Source organism: Podarcis cretensis (genome assembly GCF_951804945.1).
Source record: "Podarcis cretensis genome assembly, chromosome: 1".
Classification (NCBI taxonomy): domain Eukaryota; kingdom Metazoa; phylum Chordata; class Lepidosauria; order Squamata; family Lacertidae; genus Podarcis; species Podarcis cretensis.
Genome location: NC_137170.1, coordinates 88,385,840 through 88,400,058, shown reverse-complemented (window position 1 = coordinate 88,400,058; position 14,219 = coordinate 88,385,840). Strand labels below are relative to the sequence as shown.

Here is a 14,219-nt window from a genome sequence, read left to right as displayed (position 1 = left end):
GAGGCTGTTTCAACCTTCCGCTTCCAGGGCGAAAAGGAAAAGGCCGTCTATTGGGAAACCATGGAGAAATTATAGCTACGAGTGGGCTGCGGAGTATGCCCGCCGCTCCCTTCTAAAAAGAAAATAAAAACCAACAAAGAAGGGACGGGTCGTATTCTTTTTTAACTTAGGTTATTTCGTGTGGAAAAAATGTCTCTCTGTGTGTGTTTAAAGAAGGGTTTAAAACGTTTTAAGAATTGCTGTGCCAATAGTAACACAATCCATTGTCCTTATATTGCAGGTGGGGACTATGGCAGTGACAGTGGCTTCTGACAGCTTGCAGCGTAGAGGTGAAACTAAGACGAAACATTTCTCACTAAAAATAAAATAAAATGCATGCCTCTCAATACTGCGACATTCCAGAACCTATATTAGCACAACATATTAATTAGGGCAACAAAAATGTCACAAAATGGCATGCAAGCTTTTGAGTTCTCCAAAAGTCTTCATCAGGCAAAATGGTAAACAGCAGGGTGGGTGAGAGAAAATTTAGACTGGTAGCAAAGCCACAAGGTATCTTGCAAAAGGCTTAAGATGGAATATGATGCACTCATGGCTTTACTTAAACCCGCCCCCCCCCCGGCTTTCCCCTGCTTTGTTTACCATCTAGTCTGATGAACAATTTCTAGAGAACTAAAAAGCTTACATATTAAATTACTAATATTTTATTTTATTTTTGAATAACTTTTTACTGCGCTTTATAAACAAGAATGTTATATAAATAAGTATACCAAGATTTCTCATGTCATTTGTATATCATAAAAATAGCATAATAAATGTAGAGTAATATCTACAACATATGGTTCATTATTAGCAGTGAATGTATAAGTTCTTGGTTCATGAATTGGTTTAAACAAAGGATAGAACAGAGTTAACAGACAACATTCAACATCACAAACCAAATGCTTAATCAGGATACTTTGTGGTTGTGCTTAGATTTAAATATGAGTAATAGTCATTTTTAATTACTCCTTTATGTGAATGAGCACAAAGAATGCTGGTGACTTGAAGTACATCTAATAAACTGAAGGACTGTTTTGTGAACACAGCCTAACAGAGCAGTTGAAGAAATTAGAAACAGACTCTCTTGGAAAAATAAAATCCGAATTCCTCTACTGCTGGTGTGATCATTACAAGTGTAATATTCTTATTGCCAGGTTACCTGCCAGGCTGTGGTTACTTGTATTATAGAGGCATTGTATAAACTTCAGTTCTTTATTGAGGCTGTTCATGCTGCTGTTTTGAATTTTTGTAGGGACTAGAAATAAGAAACTGGGAATAGTAATCAACTTCAACCTTGTGCTTTGGGAAGTGGAACCAAGAGCGAATCCTGGGGTCCCTCTCTCACCACTTCTGTTTGTGCAGTGTGCTATTAACTGCCTTCAGAAAAGTAATGTACACATGTGGCTCTGGTCATATCGGAGTTTATGGCATTTCAGACACCCAGTGGCTTGGTGGTAGTAGATATTAGTTCACCTATACAAGGCCAGAATCATTTTTAGCATAATATGTTGTTTTCTGATGGATGTAAAGAGAAAGTGAGACATCTCTATATCTATTGCAATGCCTCAGTACAAAATATCATTTACTTCCACTGAAAGGAAGTACTTGGTAACCATGAGGAGATTCTGTTTTGGAGACAGAAGGATGGTGGAACACAAGCGTGCCACAGTATGTTCTATGCAGTCAGAATGATCACAATGGACAAAAGGGTTATCTTCCATTCCTCCCACCATTTCAATTTATGGTTATTTGTAGCGCAAATAATCAAATTGGTACATATGGAGTCCAATTTAACAAGATTTATATCCTGCTTTTTCAACAAAAACCTCTAAGCAGATTACATAAAACAATATAAAATATATATTAAAGTACTGATAAAAGCAATCTTTAAAAGAAAACAGACAAAACATTTAGCACAATACAGATAAAAACAGCAGTTTTAACATAAATGTCCAAAATAAAGTTACATGTCTGGAAAGGCTTGCTTGCCTAAAAAACAAGAAATACTCTCTTATTACAGGTGTAGGAAAAAATAACATCGTGATGTGCCAGGATCTATCCTCTTGACACGCTCACTCACAGGACTAATTCGTATAGATGTGTTCATCCCTTGATTACCAATGTGACTGACGCAAAGCTTTGAAACGGAGTCAGTTCACTTATTCGCGGCCAGTATATCAACGATGAGAAATCGAGTGTCGCATGTATACCTATGTACAACCAGTACTTCTATTTTCCGTCAAACTTCCATCCCTCCAGTTCTGTTTGAGGGGTTGCTGGGTTGCAGCAGGCGGATCCCAACCCTGCAAAGAAAAAAGAAAAAAGCCAAGTCCCGCTTCCTTTGCCGCCAGAGACGTCCATCTCGGCTGCTTGCGACCTGAGTTGGCAGGACCGGACGGAGGGATGATGAAGGCGCCACACGCGCGGTGACTCATCCTAAAGGCAACCCTTTCGCCCTCCCTCGCGCTCGGCTTATTAGAAGTGGAGGCCGCAGAAAAGCCCGCCTCCTTCCCTCCCTCCCTCTCTTCTCTCCCGCCCCAGGAAGAGGAAGGCTGCGCCGAGCCCTTTCTTCTTCCTTTTGCGGTGCTATCTGCGGAGGAGGCGTCTTGCTCCCACCCGGGCACCTGCCTACCTACCAACGGGGGCAGCAGCAAGGAGGCAGCCTCGCTTGACGCCCCTTTTCACGCGCGGCAGGATGGATCTGAACGAGCTCCTGTTGGACGAGGAGGGCGCTTTCTCTCTGAGCGGCTTCCAGGAGTTCACGGTGAGCTGTTGTCACCAGACTGAACCGCACTCCCTTCCCCCGCACACGCCGGCCTTCGCCTGCTGATTGAGACCCCCCTCCCCTCCCGCCAGCGAGGTGTCTGTCATTCTCCTTCGGCGGGTGCGAAGGACTTCTGTATTTTGCTCTTTGGGTGGCCACGCCCACCGGGTGCCATTCTGTGGCCATTCCTTCCCTCCGTTGCCTTGAGCTTCAAGGCACCATAATTGGGCTTTGCTGCACCTCTGTAAGCGCGGGCTGTCATCCCAGTTTACTCCCAGGCTCGGTGGGAACTTGGGATTTATTACTTCAGTGTAGATATGGCATATGCGTAGGCAATCTTAAGGGGTTCGTCTTTTCCTGGCATTCAGCACATTGTTTACCTCCAGATGTTGTTGGGACTGCAACTCCCATCAGCTTCAGCCAGTATGCTAATATTCAGAAATTGTGGTAGTTGTAGTCCCAGCAGCTGGAGGGCCACAGATTCCCCATCCCTTGTTACTTAGTGGTTCAATCTATGGCTGTTTGTTAATGACAGAAGTATGGGAACTATTAGTGTCTGTCCAGACTGATCACTAGAAGGGTGTACGTTGATATGCCAAAGGGGCCATACTGATATAGTAAATGACAACATGCTAATTCTTTATTTGCTCAACTTTATCTAATCTTTCTTCAAAGTATGCTTGGGCGGGCTTCCCTGGCAGTGTTAGATGCAGACTTGCTTAACTTGGTTAAAAGGGTGAAGGAAAATCCATTCTGTTTGTTACTGTACTTCAAAACTTATTAAGGTTTTTGCAGCACTCAAGTGCTGTAAAAGGGACTTCAGGGCCTGTGGTTTCCTCCCTCTATTTACTCTGGGGTTGCAGGTTTGGGGATGCATGAGAAATCAAGGGGTAATAAAGGTGTGTTTGGAAATCCTGAAAACAGAACCAGGAGACAAAAGGAAGAATGTCATTAAGGAGGGCTATAAAGAAAAGGCATGAGACAACAGCACAAAAAAGAACTGGTGAAGAATGTTAGAAATAGTACTTTTGTGTGTGGCTGCATAGGGTTTGGTGTTTTCAGTCAATACGTGGGCCTGTTGATTGGTTGCTGACATAAAATATAAAGGAAAGCAAGTTGATAGGTTTTATCACCGAACTTGCATTTGGCTGGGGAACACTGATAAAAGGGGAGAAGGAAAGGAAAAGAGCAGGCACTCATTCAGTCATGCAACCATAATGGGATTCTCTTTTCCCCCTACTGTGCTCTGCTTCCACATAACCAGTGCTTTATTCCGGGGGGGGGGGGGGACGACTTTTTTCCATTTATTGTATTTATTTTTCCCGATTTGAACTATAAAATTGTGGTTTTCTTGAGTCAAAAAGAGAGTAACCTAAACTTTTCGTTAGAAAAAAAGCACTGCACATAACAATTGGTATTGGTTGATGCAAATCTTCCACAATAACTGGTAAGAACAAAAATTCCCAGAGCTGAGAGATGCTATTCAAGCACAGACCTGGGAGCATAGAAGTCTGGAGGGAGCAACCTGTTACAGGAATAAAAGAGGGTGTGTGATAGTCCAGAAAAAAACTTTGCTGTCTTCTTCCTCCTTGTTGTTTTCTCCCATGTACACGATCTATGGCCTCAGAGTCAGGGGATACTTCTCTCCAGACCATCCAAGCTTGTATTGTCACCCTGAGGTGTGTTTCCAGCCTGCTTTTTAATAATAATTTTAAAAAATCCCTTTCCACATTAAGTTGGCCTGTAATTCTGAGCATGTGGACCATGCCACTTTAGTGTGGCCCTTTTAACAAAGGTACTGCTGGTGCTTCCCCCGTAAGTCCCAACCATATTGCTGAGTTTCTGACTCTATAAAGTGAGTGTTCTTTTTGACATAAAGATGTAAATGTCACTCGGTACTATACAGTTTGGCCACAACTTTAAGGAAGGATGTGAAAAGCATTTAAATAATTTCAGAAGTTCTTTTATTTAAAACAAAATATAAGGGAAGATTGAGGGGGTTAGGCAATTTTAACTGGGAAAACTGGGGTTTTCAGCTTCTTGCTATTTAAGCAGGATAGGGTGGTATGAAGGTTAGACTTTTAACTTTGGTAAGGGTTTTTTTCTTCTGTTTTTGGAATGAGTTTGGCTAGCCTATAACTTGAATAAATAAACAAATACTGTATTGAAGGATAACTGTTGAGCATAGTTGTTGAGGGTAAAGCAATCTGGGGGTAACAGTGCAGATTTGTAGGAATAGAAAGAGAGGGGGGCACCTGGTGGAATAAATAGGATGCGGTCTTTGGAATCGCCTCTCCTGGAGATTTTAAATGAATTCTTACGATATGCCTTTTTGCTTCAGCTCAGTGGTTAGCGTGTATGGCTAGGTTGCCCTGCCTAAAATGGAAGCTTGTTGGTAGATATTTATAATTACACTGTTTTCTCCTACAGATGCTAATTATACCCTTATGCATTGAATTATGATACTGAGGTGTTGTGTGTCACTTGGGTTGGGGAGAAAGGTGGAGGTTCACAGCACCACACTCTCATTTGCCAGTTTTCTCTCAGTTTCTTCCCAGGCACCAGCAGCTGAGTGATCGGGTACGCAAGCGACTTTACTATGGCTGGGATAAAGAAAGTGCCCTTGATAACCTCTCAAGCCCAGTTGCCGGTGAGTTTGGCTTTGAAATGGGTCTTAAGGGGAGGGGATAAGGGTTAAAAGCTCCCTTACTTTCTACTCCACACCACCACCTCCTTACCATCCTCGGTAAAAAAAACCATTCAATTGAATTGGGTACAAGCTAGGGGAAATACTTAAGAATTTGACTGTATCTGTGCTTTCTGATTGATTGTGGTAGAAGTTTTTCGGAGCTGAGATCTCTCTTCTCCCCTTGCTTCCCTCTTTTTCTCTTTCACATAATCTGGAACAGCACTGCTCACTTCCCCACCACCAAGTTTGGTTGCTATAATGTGTTCTTCTGCCATAATTCTGCCTGGCTCTAATATGGTTAATTACTTCATTTCCTGCTTTGTTCATTTGTCTGCATTGTTGTCCAATTAAACACTCCAGATCATTGAAGTGGTGGAATGTTGAGTCATGTGCCAGAGAACTGCCGTGTGAAAGAGAACAAATATGTGTGAATGCTTCATAGCTAGGAACAAGCCCTTTATTTAAAGGTGTCCTGAAAGGCAGGGAGTGGTGGCCAGCATGGACAATGATCAGGGATACTGGAGGATGGATGGCGGCTAACAGATTGAGGTTGAATCCTGATAAGACAGAAGTACTGTTTTTGGGGGACAGGAGGCGGGCAGGTGTGGAGGATCCCCTGGTCCTGAATGGGGTAACTGTGCCCCTGAAGGACCAAGAGCGCAGCCTGGGAGTCATTTTGGACTCACAGCTGTCCATGGAGGCACAGGTCAAATCTGTGTCCAGGGCAGGTGTTTACCAGCTCCATCTGGTACGTAGGCTGAGACCCTATCTGCCTGCGGACTGTCTTGCCAGAGTGGTGCATGCTCTGGTTATCTCCCGCTTGGACTACTGCAATGCACTCTACGTGGGGCTACCTTTGAAGGTGACTCGGAAACTACAACTAATCCAGAATGCGGCAGCTAGACTGGTGACTGGGGGTGGCCGCCGAGACCATATAACACCGGTCTTGAAAGACCTACATTGGCTCCCAGTACGTTTCCGAGCACAATTCAAAGTGTTGGTGCTGACCTTTAAAGTCCTAAACGGCCTCGGTCCAGTATACCTGAAGGAGCGCCTCCACCCCCATCATTCTGCCCGGACACTGAGGTCCAGCGCTGAGGGCCTTCTGGTGGTTCCCTCACTGCGAGAAGCAAAGCTACAGGGAACCAGGCAGAGGGCCTTCTCAGTAGTGGCGCCCGCCCTGTGGAATGCCCTTCCAGCAGATGTCAAAGTGATAAACAACTACCTGACATTCAGAAGACATCTTAAGGTTCAGGGAAGTTTTTAACGTGTGATATTTTACTGTATTTTTGGTTTCTATGGAAGCCGCCCAGAGTGGCTGGGGAGGCCCAGCCAGATGGGCGGGGTATAAATTATTATTATTATTATTATTATTATTAACTTGTAGTCCAGCAACAACTGAAGAGCAACAGGTTGCCATAGGCCTCTGGTTCCTAAACACCTCTATAATTGCCGTAGGCCTCTTGTACTTTTTAAAATATCCCATCCTCCATTTGATGAACGTTGACGTATACTCTGTTCTTCTAGTAAGATATCCAGAGTAGTATACAATGATTTCTTCCCATTTTAATCTCTAGTATGAGCTACCAGAGGTTTCCCTCCTGCCCTCAAGCTATCTTGCAACTGTGGCTGGTAATTTTATTATCTGTTTGTGTATGTATGGGTAGGATGGGAATAATGGATACTAACATACAGCATGAACTTCTGAGTGACTGACTCAGTAGATTCCTTGTGGTTGCTAAGAGACAAGTATTTCAGAGGCGGAAGTCTAAAGTTGGCCTTGAATTGCAGGAATGAATGTATATATGGTTGATCTTATCAAGTTGCAACAAAAGACACATGGGCCATGAACAATGCTATCAGGGACAAATAACATCAAGGACATACTTATACAGTTCCAGATAGGTGTGTTCAGATCTGGGAGAAACCAGGGCAAGCTGTCTAGTCTTTCTATCCAGCTGTCATATTCTTGTTGACATAACCTTGCTTTAAAAAATGATTTTCTGCTTTAAAAAATGAGATGAAATTGAACACCCCCCCCCCGGTAAGACTCCAATTCCCCCCCCCCCATGTTTTCCATTTGCAAGCACCTTTCTTTGCCAGGTTGGCTACAGAGGGAAGCAGGTATTATCTGCTGAAAAGAGATGGTGCTAAACTATAGAGTATGACAATGACTTGGGGACAAGGGGTTTTGTGCACTGAGTTGAACCCTGCTGTTTTCTCCTTCCTAGATATTGCTGTTGAATTGCTCCAGAAGGCTGCTCCCAGCCCGATTCGCAGGCTCCAGAAAAAATATGTATCACATGTCTCCCGGTACGGCTCAGAAATGATTTTCTGTTTCTTTGTTGCCCATACAGAGTTGTTTCCTGTTCTGTGGACTGGGGGGGGGGGAGGGGAGGTGTTTTTTAAACAATGTTTGTGCAATTGCATCCCTGCTGATTTGAGGATCATTCTCATAAAAGGCAGCATATGCACTATTGAAATATAAAGTTATATAAACATAATAATAACTTTGTACAAAATCAGCTTTTCTATTAAAAAAAGAGTTGGGATTGGTAGAGGGAAGCCTTAAGTTAGGAAACGCCCTCCCTTTATGGGAACAGCAATAGGTGGGAAGAAGTTTGAGGCTGTTGCCTAGAGTGGCTACGGAGGAGTTTTTGATGAAGTACTAATTTCTTCACGAAAGAAATTGAATGCTAATTGAAGACAATTAGAAAGCAGCCTGTGGCCTCTTCAGTGGGAGCTCATAGAAAAATGAGCTGGGGTGGATATAAGCCTAAGAGGTTTTTCCCTGGTTGCAGGGAGGATCTGTGTCCTTGCAAAGCCCTTGCAAAGCCCTTGCAAAGGCAAACATGAATTTTCTATGCCTGCAGCACCTTGATGGCACTTAGTTGATCCATTCTCATTAATACCAAGCCTCCTTAGCTGTGTTTCATCTTTTGTGAATCTGTATGGAGTATGACTGCAGATAAAGATGTTGGGGTTGTGCAGTATCCAACTTGCAGTACATATGACATATGGATGTTTAAGGATGGTTTGTTTGTACAATTAGAGTGGCCCCAAGAACGGGCAAAGTCTTGATTTCTTTAAAGTGGGATTTTCAAGCTCCAAAGGTTTCTGGGGTATAGGTGATCTGCTTTACAGATGAACTTATGATGGAGTGCTTGAGCGGTTGTCTCTTAACCTTTCATCCTAGGGAGGCTTGCATCTCCCCCTGTTCCCTGATGTTGGCCCTGGTTTACATTGAGAGGCTTCGGCATCGCAATCCTGAATATCTACAGCAGATCTCCTCCTCTGACCTCTTCTTGATCTCTATGGTGGGTGCCTGGGTTGGTATAGAGCAGGGAAAGCAATGGTTAAGTAGTAAGAGATTGTTTGGCCCAAAGTTCTCTGCCACAAGGAACATACGCTTTTAATGCTGGAAAAAGGGTTCCTGTCTTTCTTGGCGATGCAGCTGCCATATCCATTTTGAACCTTCAGCACTTCAGAGCATTTGCTTGCCTTCCGTTCCTTACACTACAACTACAGGAGCCTGTGGATCCCCATCTTGAAGGTGCTGTGATGTAGTTGCTAAGAATGCTGCTCATGAAATACTATTTGAATTTTTTGCCACGGCCCTGAACTTATTGGGTGGCTTTTAAGGAAGCTGCTAATCTCTGAGGCACTGGTTCCCATTTGATATTATCATGATCTGAATGGTTTATAAGGATCCATGAGGAAATTTATACAAAGTGCTTTGAATAAGCTGGTCCTGTGTGAATGGAAACTGTTGTCTTCTCTTTCCTCTGGGCCATAAACTTCAATGTAACTTCCCTGTTTCTCCGTAACGTGACCTCTGTCTTTTTCTTTTTCCCGCCATAGGCCCCCTCCCACCAAACCAGATATTTGCCTTTTTTGAATGGCTGGCTCCTTGTCTGTCTAACCTGTCTGTCTGTCTAACCTGTTAAAAACTGAGGGTATTGAATTCTTCACACTGGCTGTACAGATTATGGTCTGTACAGATCCCTCTCTCCTTATTACCTGGGAATCTTGGTAAGCTGAGCATGGGGTTTTCCTCCATCCTTAAATGGAGCAACTGATTCCAGTAGGAAAGCGGAGGTATCTGTCCCACCTCCTTTGAAACTTCACCCTGTGCCACTCTCCTAGTGTCTCTCCTGTTGCTTTCAGATGGTTGCCAGCAAATACTTATATGACGAAGGAGAAGAGGAGGAGGTCTTCAATGATGAATGGGGTGCCGCAGGCAAAGTAGACGTACAGACCATGAACACACTGGAGATGAATTTCCTCAGTGCCATTGTAAGTCTGCTACATCTACCATGTCAGGAAGGGAGGGCTGCTGGGGAATTTTCAGCTGAAGTTCAGCAGAATGTAGACCAGTCACTGTGTTTAGAAGGGTGTGAGTGCATGTTGGTTATAATTTATATACTGCTTTTCTTCGCAGCCTACAGAATGGTTCACAACAATAAATTCATTAAACAATTAAATCATAAAACTCTTTAAAATGTCCAAAAAAATTCTAAATTTACTAGTACAAGCAATAAGAGAGAGCAGTGATGAAACGATCAGTACAGTACTATTTAAAAAAGCAGTTACACCAGATCAAAAGCATCCACTAAAACAATTTGTGTAGAAAATACTGGTTTTAACCTGGTGCCTGAATATTTCTGTCAGTTGACCAGGGTGGGCATTGAGTATTGTCACTGTTGTAGAAATGTTGCCAAATTGGGGCAGGGGGGCTGAGTGAAAAAATATTCATAGGGGTGAACTTACCCTAACAACTTTTCTTGGGAAGCTTGGGAAGCTTCTTCTATTAGACGTGGATAGCGTGGTGATAATGGCTTCTCTGACCCTTCCCACTCCTAATCTTCTTGTAGAGGGATCTGCCCTCCCAACAGGGTAATTGTGTATTCCATGCATCATTCAAGTAAGATTTGTTACCTTGCAAGTGAGTGCATAGGAAGAGAATTCTAGCTCCCTGGTTTAATAATTCCTGTTACTTTCTATAGGATTGGAGCCTCTATACAGATCCCAAGGAGCTTTTTGAAATGCTCAGCTGGCTGGAGGGATGGTAAGTACTTTTGCTTTTTCAGGATGGCATTGTCCTTCTGCAGCTGGCATAGAAGGAGTCTTTCGGGTTCTCTGTTCTTTCTGGGTATATGCAGTTGCTGCTGTCCATTATGAATAGGCTGAACATGGCCTCAGAGTCCCTTTCAGCATGCCTCTCAAATACCTGGATTGGCTTCATTAATGTTAACAATGTTCCTCAGGGCAGGAATGGTCCCATAGTACCTGATCACTGGCAGGGGCTCATGGGAGTTTGGAATTGAGCAGCTTCTGGAACACAACACATTTAGCTACCCCTGCTGCAGGGCAGTGGGCTATTCAACATACCATCCTGCTTGCTGTCTTCTTTATGTGGCTTTGCAGCATAGGGGATAGCAGTAATGGGCATCTGTGTGAGTTCTTAAACAGGGAAATGCTGCCTGTCAGGAGTAAGCATGGACCAAGGGTACCAAATAGAATGGGAAACAGCCTTACTAGAAAAACTAACCAATAAACTGAAACTGACATGGGGACAAATAAAAGAAGACACCTTGACCCTGGTATAGCTCCCCTTTATCACATACACAGCCCAACAAGACAATGACAATAATCCACCAACAGCATACAAATCAATATGGCTAACCTTATCCAAAACACCCACCCACCCCACTCACACATGAAAACAAAGACCACCACAGCCAACCACAAATGAACAACCACACCCTCAGCCAACCCCAACCTCTCTCACCACCAAAGGAAAACAAGTGAACTGCAAAGAACCTACACAAGCAATGCTGACACCAAACCCTACATATATTAAGTAAAATAGAAACATCATCACCCGACCCCCCACCCATCCTCTCCCCCCCACCTCTCTCCCCCTTTTCCTCCTAATGTCTCAACAAATGAAACTGATTTGTAAAAATGTTACATGGGGGGGGGGACGAGAGAGAGACATTGCACATACTTTTGTAAATCAAGAAAATCTTTAATAAAAATACATTATAAGGGTGGGGGGGACAAAAAAAAACCAGGGAAATGCTTCCTGTTCATGGTGCAGAATGCTGCCAGGATACAAATTCTTGAGAAAAGAACTTTATTTCCTTATTTCCTTTCCTGCAGTGTGGCTGAGAGGCAGGGCATCTGGCGTGGCTGGTTCACTTACACTGATCTGTGTGTCTTAATGGAGCAAACACTGTGGCAGCAGGCACTGGGGCATTTCTACCAGCAGGTGGCAAAGGTAAGGCAGGCCAAGCTAGGCCCATCTTATTGGATGGGATGGGGGCTGGGGGACAGAGAGCAGCTGTCCTATGTGGGTGCAGTGATGCTGGAAATGAATAGACTCTTGATGCCAGGGCATGGGGTTTGTGCATGTGTGTGTGTGAGAGAGAGGACAGACTGAGACTTACTAGATAGGACCGGATATGCCTCTGTGCAGTGTTATACTGTTGGCTGATAATTAGTAAATAACAAATTTACCCTTTCCCTTCTAGGCTGCTTTTCAATATAGGCCCTTTAAGTAGCTCAGTCAAACAAAAAATCTGCTGGAGACATACAAAGCAACTAAACTAACCATAGCATGGCTAAATATAAAAATCCCAAAGATAAGCATCAGAGCTAGCAGCATTTATTCATCTAGCCTAACACATCAGTGAATCAAAGTTTTTTAAGGTATTCATTGAATAGAAAAAGCAAACAGGTGTGCCAGTCCTCCCAGGGTTGAGATTCCACAACCCAGGGTGCCACTATTTTTTATTTTAAAAAGGTTCAGCCAATCTGGTCTCACCAAATGATGGAATCTGGATGAAAACATATTCTTCTGCTAACTTGTACCCTCCTATCCACACATGTGCGAGGTAAACCAAACCTCTGCCTTTGAAAAGGACAGTGTCCAGGGCAGTGTTCTTACCAGTGTATATCTGGTTGCTGCTGTGAGAAAGTGGGACACTGGGTTGGGTGGGCCTTTGAATGGCTCTCACAGGAATCTCCTTGAGTTCATCTATACGTGATCTCAGGTGGATTGTTCCAGGTGGGGCAGAAGACATGCTGCATATTGACATTTGTCATCTCTTTTCACAGCTGGCTTGCATTCTAGGTGTGATGTACCTGACAGGTGTTGCTGCTGTCCTTGCTTCTACTGCAGTGGTTCATCACACTATACATGTGAAAAGGGCCAGTCCTACTGAGTTTGCCAGCACCAGGGATGCTCTAGCTGCATACCTGCCTCTCCCCTCTTCAGCCCAGCATCTGGATCATGGCTTAGTGCTACCTAACAGCTCTCCGTGCACAGGAGCAGAGAACAGAACCATTCAAGGAGAGAAGCAGCAACAGCGGCAGCAACCAGGAAGCAATGGTGTAATGGCTACAGCGCTCTACCTGTGGGGCAGCGTCCTTAATGTGTTACCTTATCAGCCACCAGCGCCCACCAGTCCCTTGCTTTGTCCACACTGCAGTCAATCCACCACCTGCATGGCAGCCAACCTCACAGTTTGCACCCACCCTGCTCCACAGTTGGCCCCCTTTGGACTTTCTGCCCACTGCACCAGCTGCTCATGCTGGGGTTGGCCTCTTCCTGTGTCCTCTAACTGCAAAGACTGGCCTGAACCTCTGGCATTGAAGCAGTGCTCCTCACAGGCTGCCTTGGAGCTTGGGAGGGTCAAGGCTTTCATGTTCCCTAGCTAGGGCTGCAGGGGAGGGGATGTAGTTTGGGCTTGGGGCTGGGGTGGGGGCACCTTGATGGGAAATGCTTTGGGTGTCTGGAAAGTGTAGGGCACAAGGCAGGAAAGAGTGGGAAAGGAGGTACCTATCAGTCTGTTCCCCACTGGATGTCAACTTCCCTTTCTGACTGCAGGACTTCTCTGCCCTCCAAAATGGTCACTTTGCCTAGGGGCCACAATGAGTCTTCTAGAATGATGCATCCCATCTTAGCTGTGTAAGGCTGGGTAGGATGAAGGACTGAATCAGCGAGGCCTGGGCCTGTTGGAACCAGTCTTCTGCTACAGCTGAGCCATTTACCTGCCTGAAAGGCCTGACTCTATTTTTGCCTGGCAATATTGAGTAAAACTTGGGGTGAATTCACACACCTTGGGAGAGCTAGTATAGGGCACCATGAATGGCCCTCTAGCTTGGCTCTTATTGTGTGGGAATTTGCCAGGGGCACTTGGAAGTAATCGTCTGTGGTGACTCCCTATCATGGTGGAAAATACCAGCAATTCTACACATTCAGGCCAGCAAGTGATTGCCACACAATTAACATTACTTTGGCCTGTGCCTGCCTACCTTGCTTTCCTTTATGAAGACAGTGTGCTTTCTAAGAGCCATGCAGGACTAGCCTGGAGTTTTCTTAGCCATAAGTCTGAGAAGAAAAGGGCACCAATTTGCAGGGGGAGGCTCATGATCCATCAGGTCAGGTCAGTGTTTGGGGATCTCTGCTTGTGAGTGCTTGACTGCCCTCTCCATTTCTTGGGCTGGGAGGGGGTGGAGGGATGGCGACCACTTCTTACGCCCTGTTCCTACCAGCACATTTTTGCTGTAGTTTTTTCACTATTTCTTGTAGATGGGATTTCTTCTAATAAATATAGCTGTTGATGTGCAACTGTCTTGCCTTTTCTTTTTTGTATTAAACCCCAAGCCAAGTGCTGCCAGTTCCCTACTAGCTTCACTTTCTTTGGAAACAGAAAA

General features: G+C 44.4%; 1 protein-coding gene across 1 annotated transcript; it reads left to right on the top strand.

Moving 5' to 3' along the window:
- Positions 1 to 2,587: 2,587 nt before the first annotated feature.
- Positions 2,588 to 14,133, top strand: CNPPD1 (cyclin Pas1/PHO80 domain containing 1). Its single transcript, XM_079969120.1, has 8 exons — positions 2,588 to 2,806; positions 5,354 to 5,456; positions 7,727 to 7,808; positions 8,692 to 8,812; positions 9,663 to 9,791; positions 10,502 to 10,563; positions 11,661 to 11,778; positions 12,618 to 14,133. Exons 1-8 carry the CDS (start codon positions 2,738 to 2,740, stop codon positions 13,218 to 13,220), a joined length of 1,287 nt encoding a protein of 428 aa, XP_079825246.1. The 5' UTR covers positions 2,588 to 2,737; the 3' UTR covers positions 13,221 to 14,133.
- The last annotated feature ends 86 nt before the right edge of the window (positions 14,134 to 14,219 follow it).

Excerpts from the sequence above, each read along its gene's own strand:
- CNPPD1 (XM_079969120.1), top strand. The coding sequence starts at position 2,738 with ATGGATCTGAACGAGCTCCTGTTGGACGAGGAGGGCGCTTTCTCTCTG. Across the intron at positions 5,457-7,726 it reads CCTCTCAAGCCCAGTTGCCG|ATATTGCTGTTGAATTGCTC; the intron begins GTGAGTTTGGCT and ends TCTCCTTCCTAG. Across the intron at positions 7,809-8,691 it reads TATGTATCACATGTCTCCCG|GGAGGCTTGCATCTCCCCCT; the intron begins GTACGGCTCAGA and ends CTTTCATCCTAG.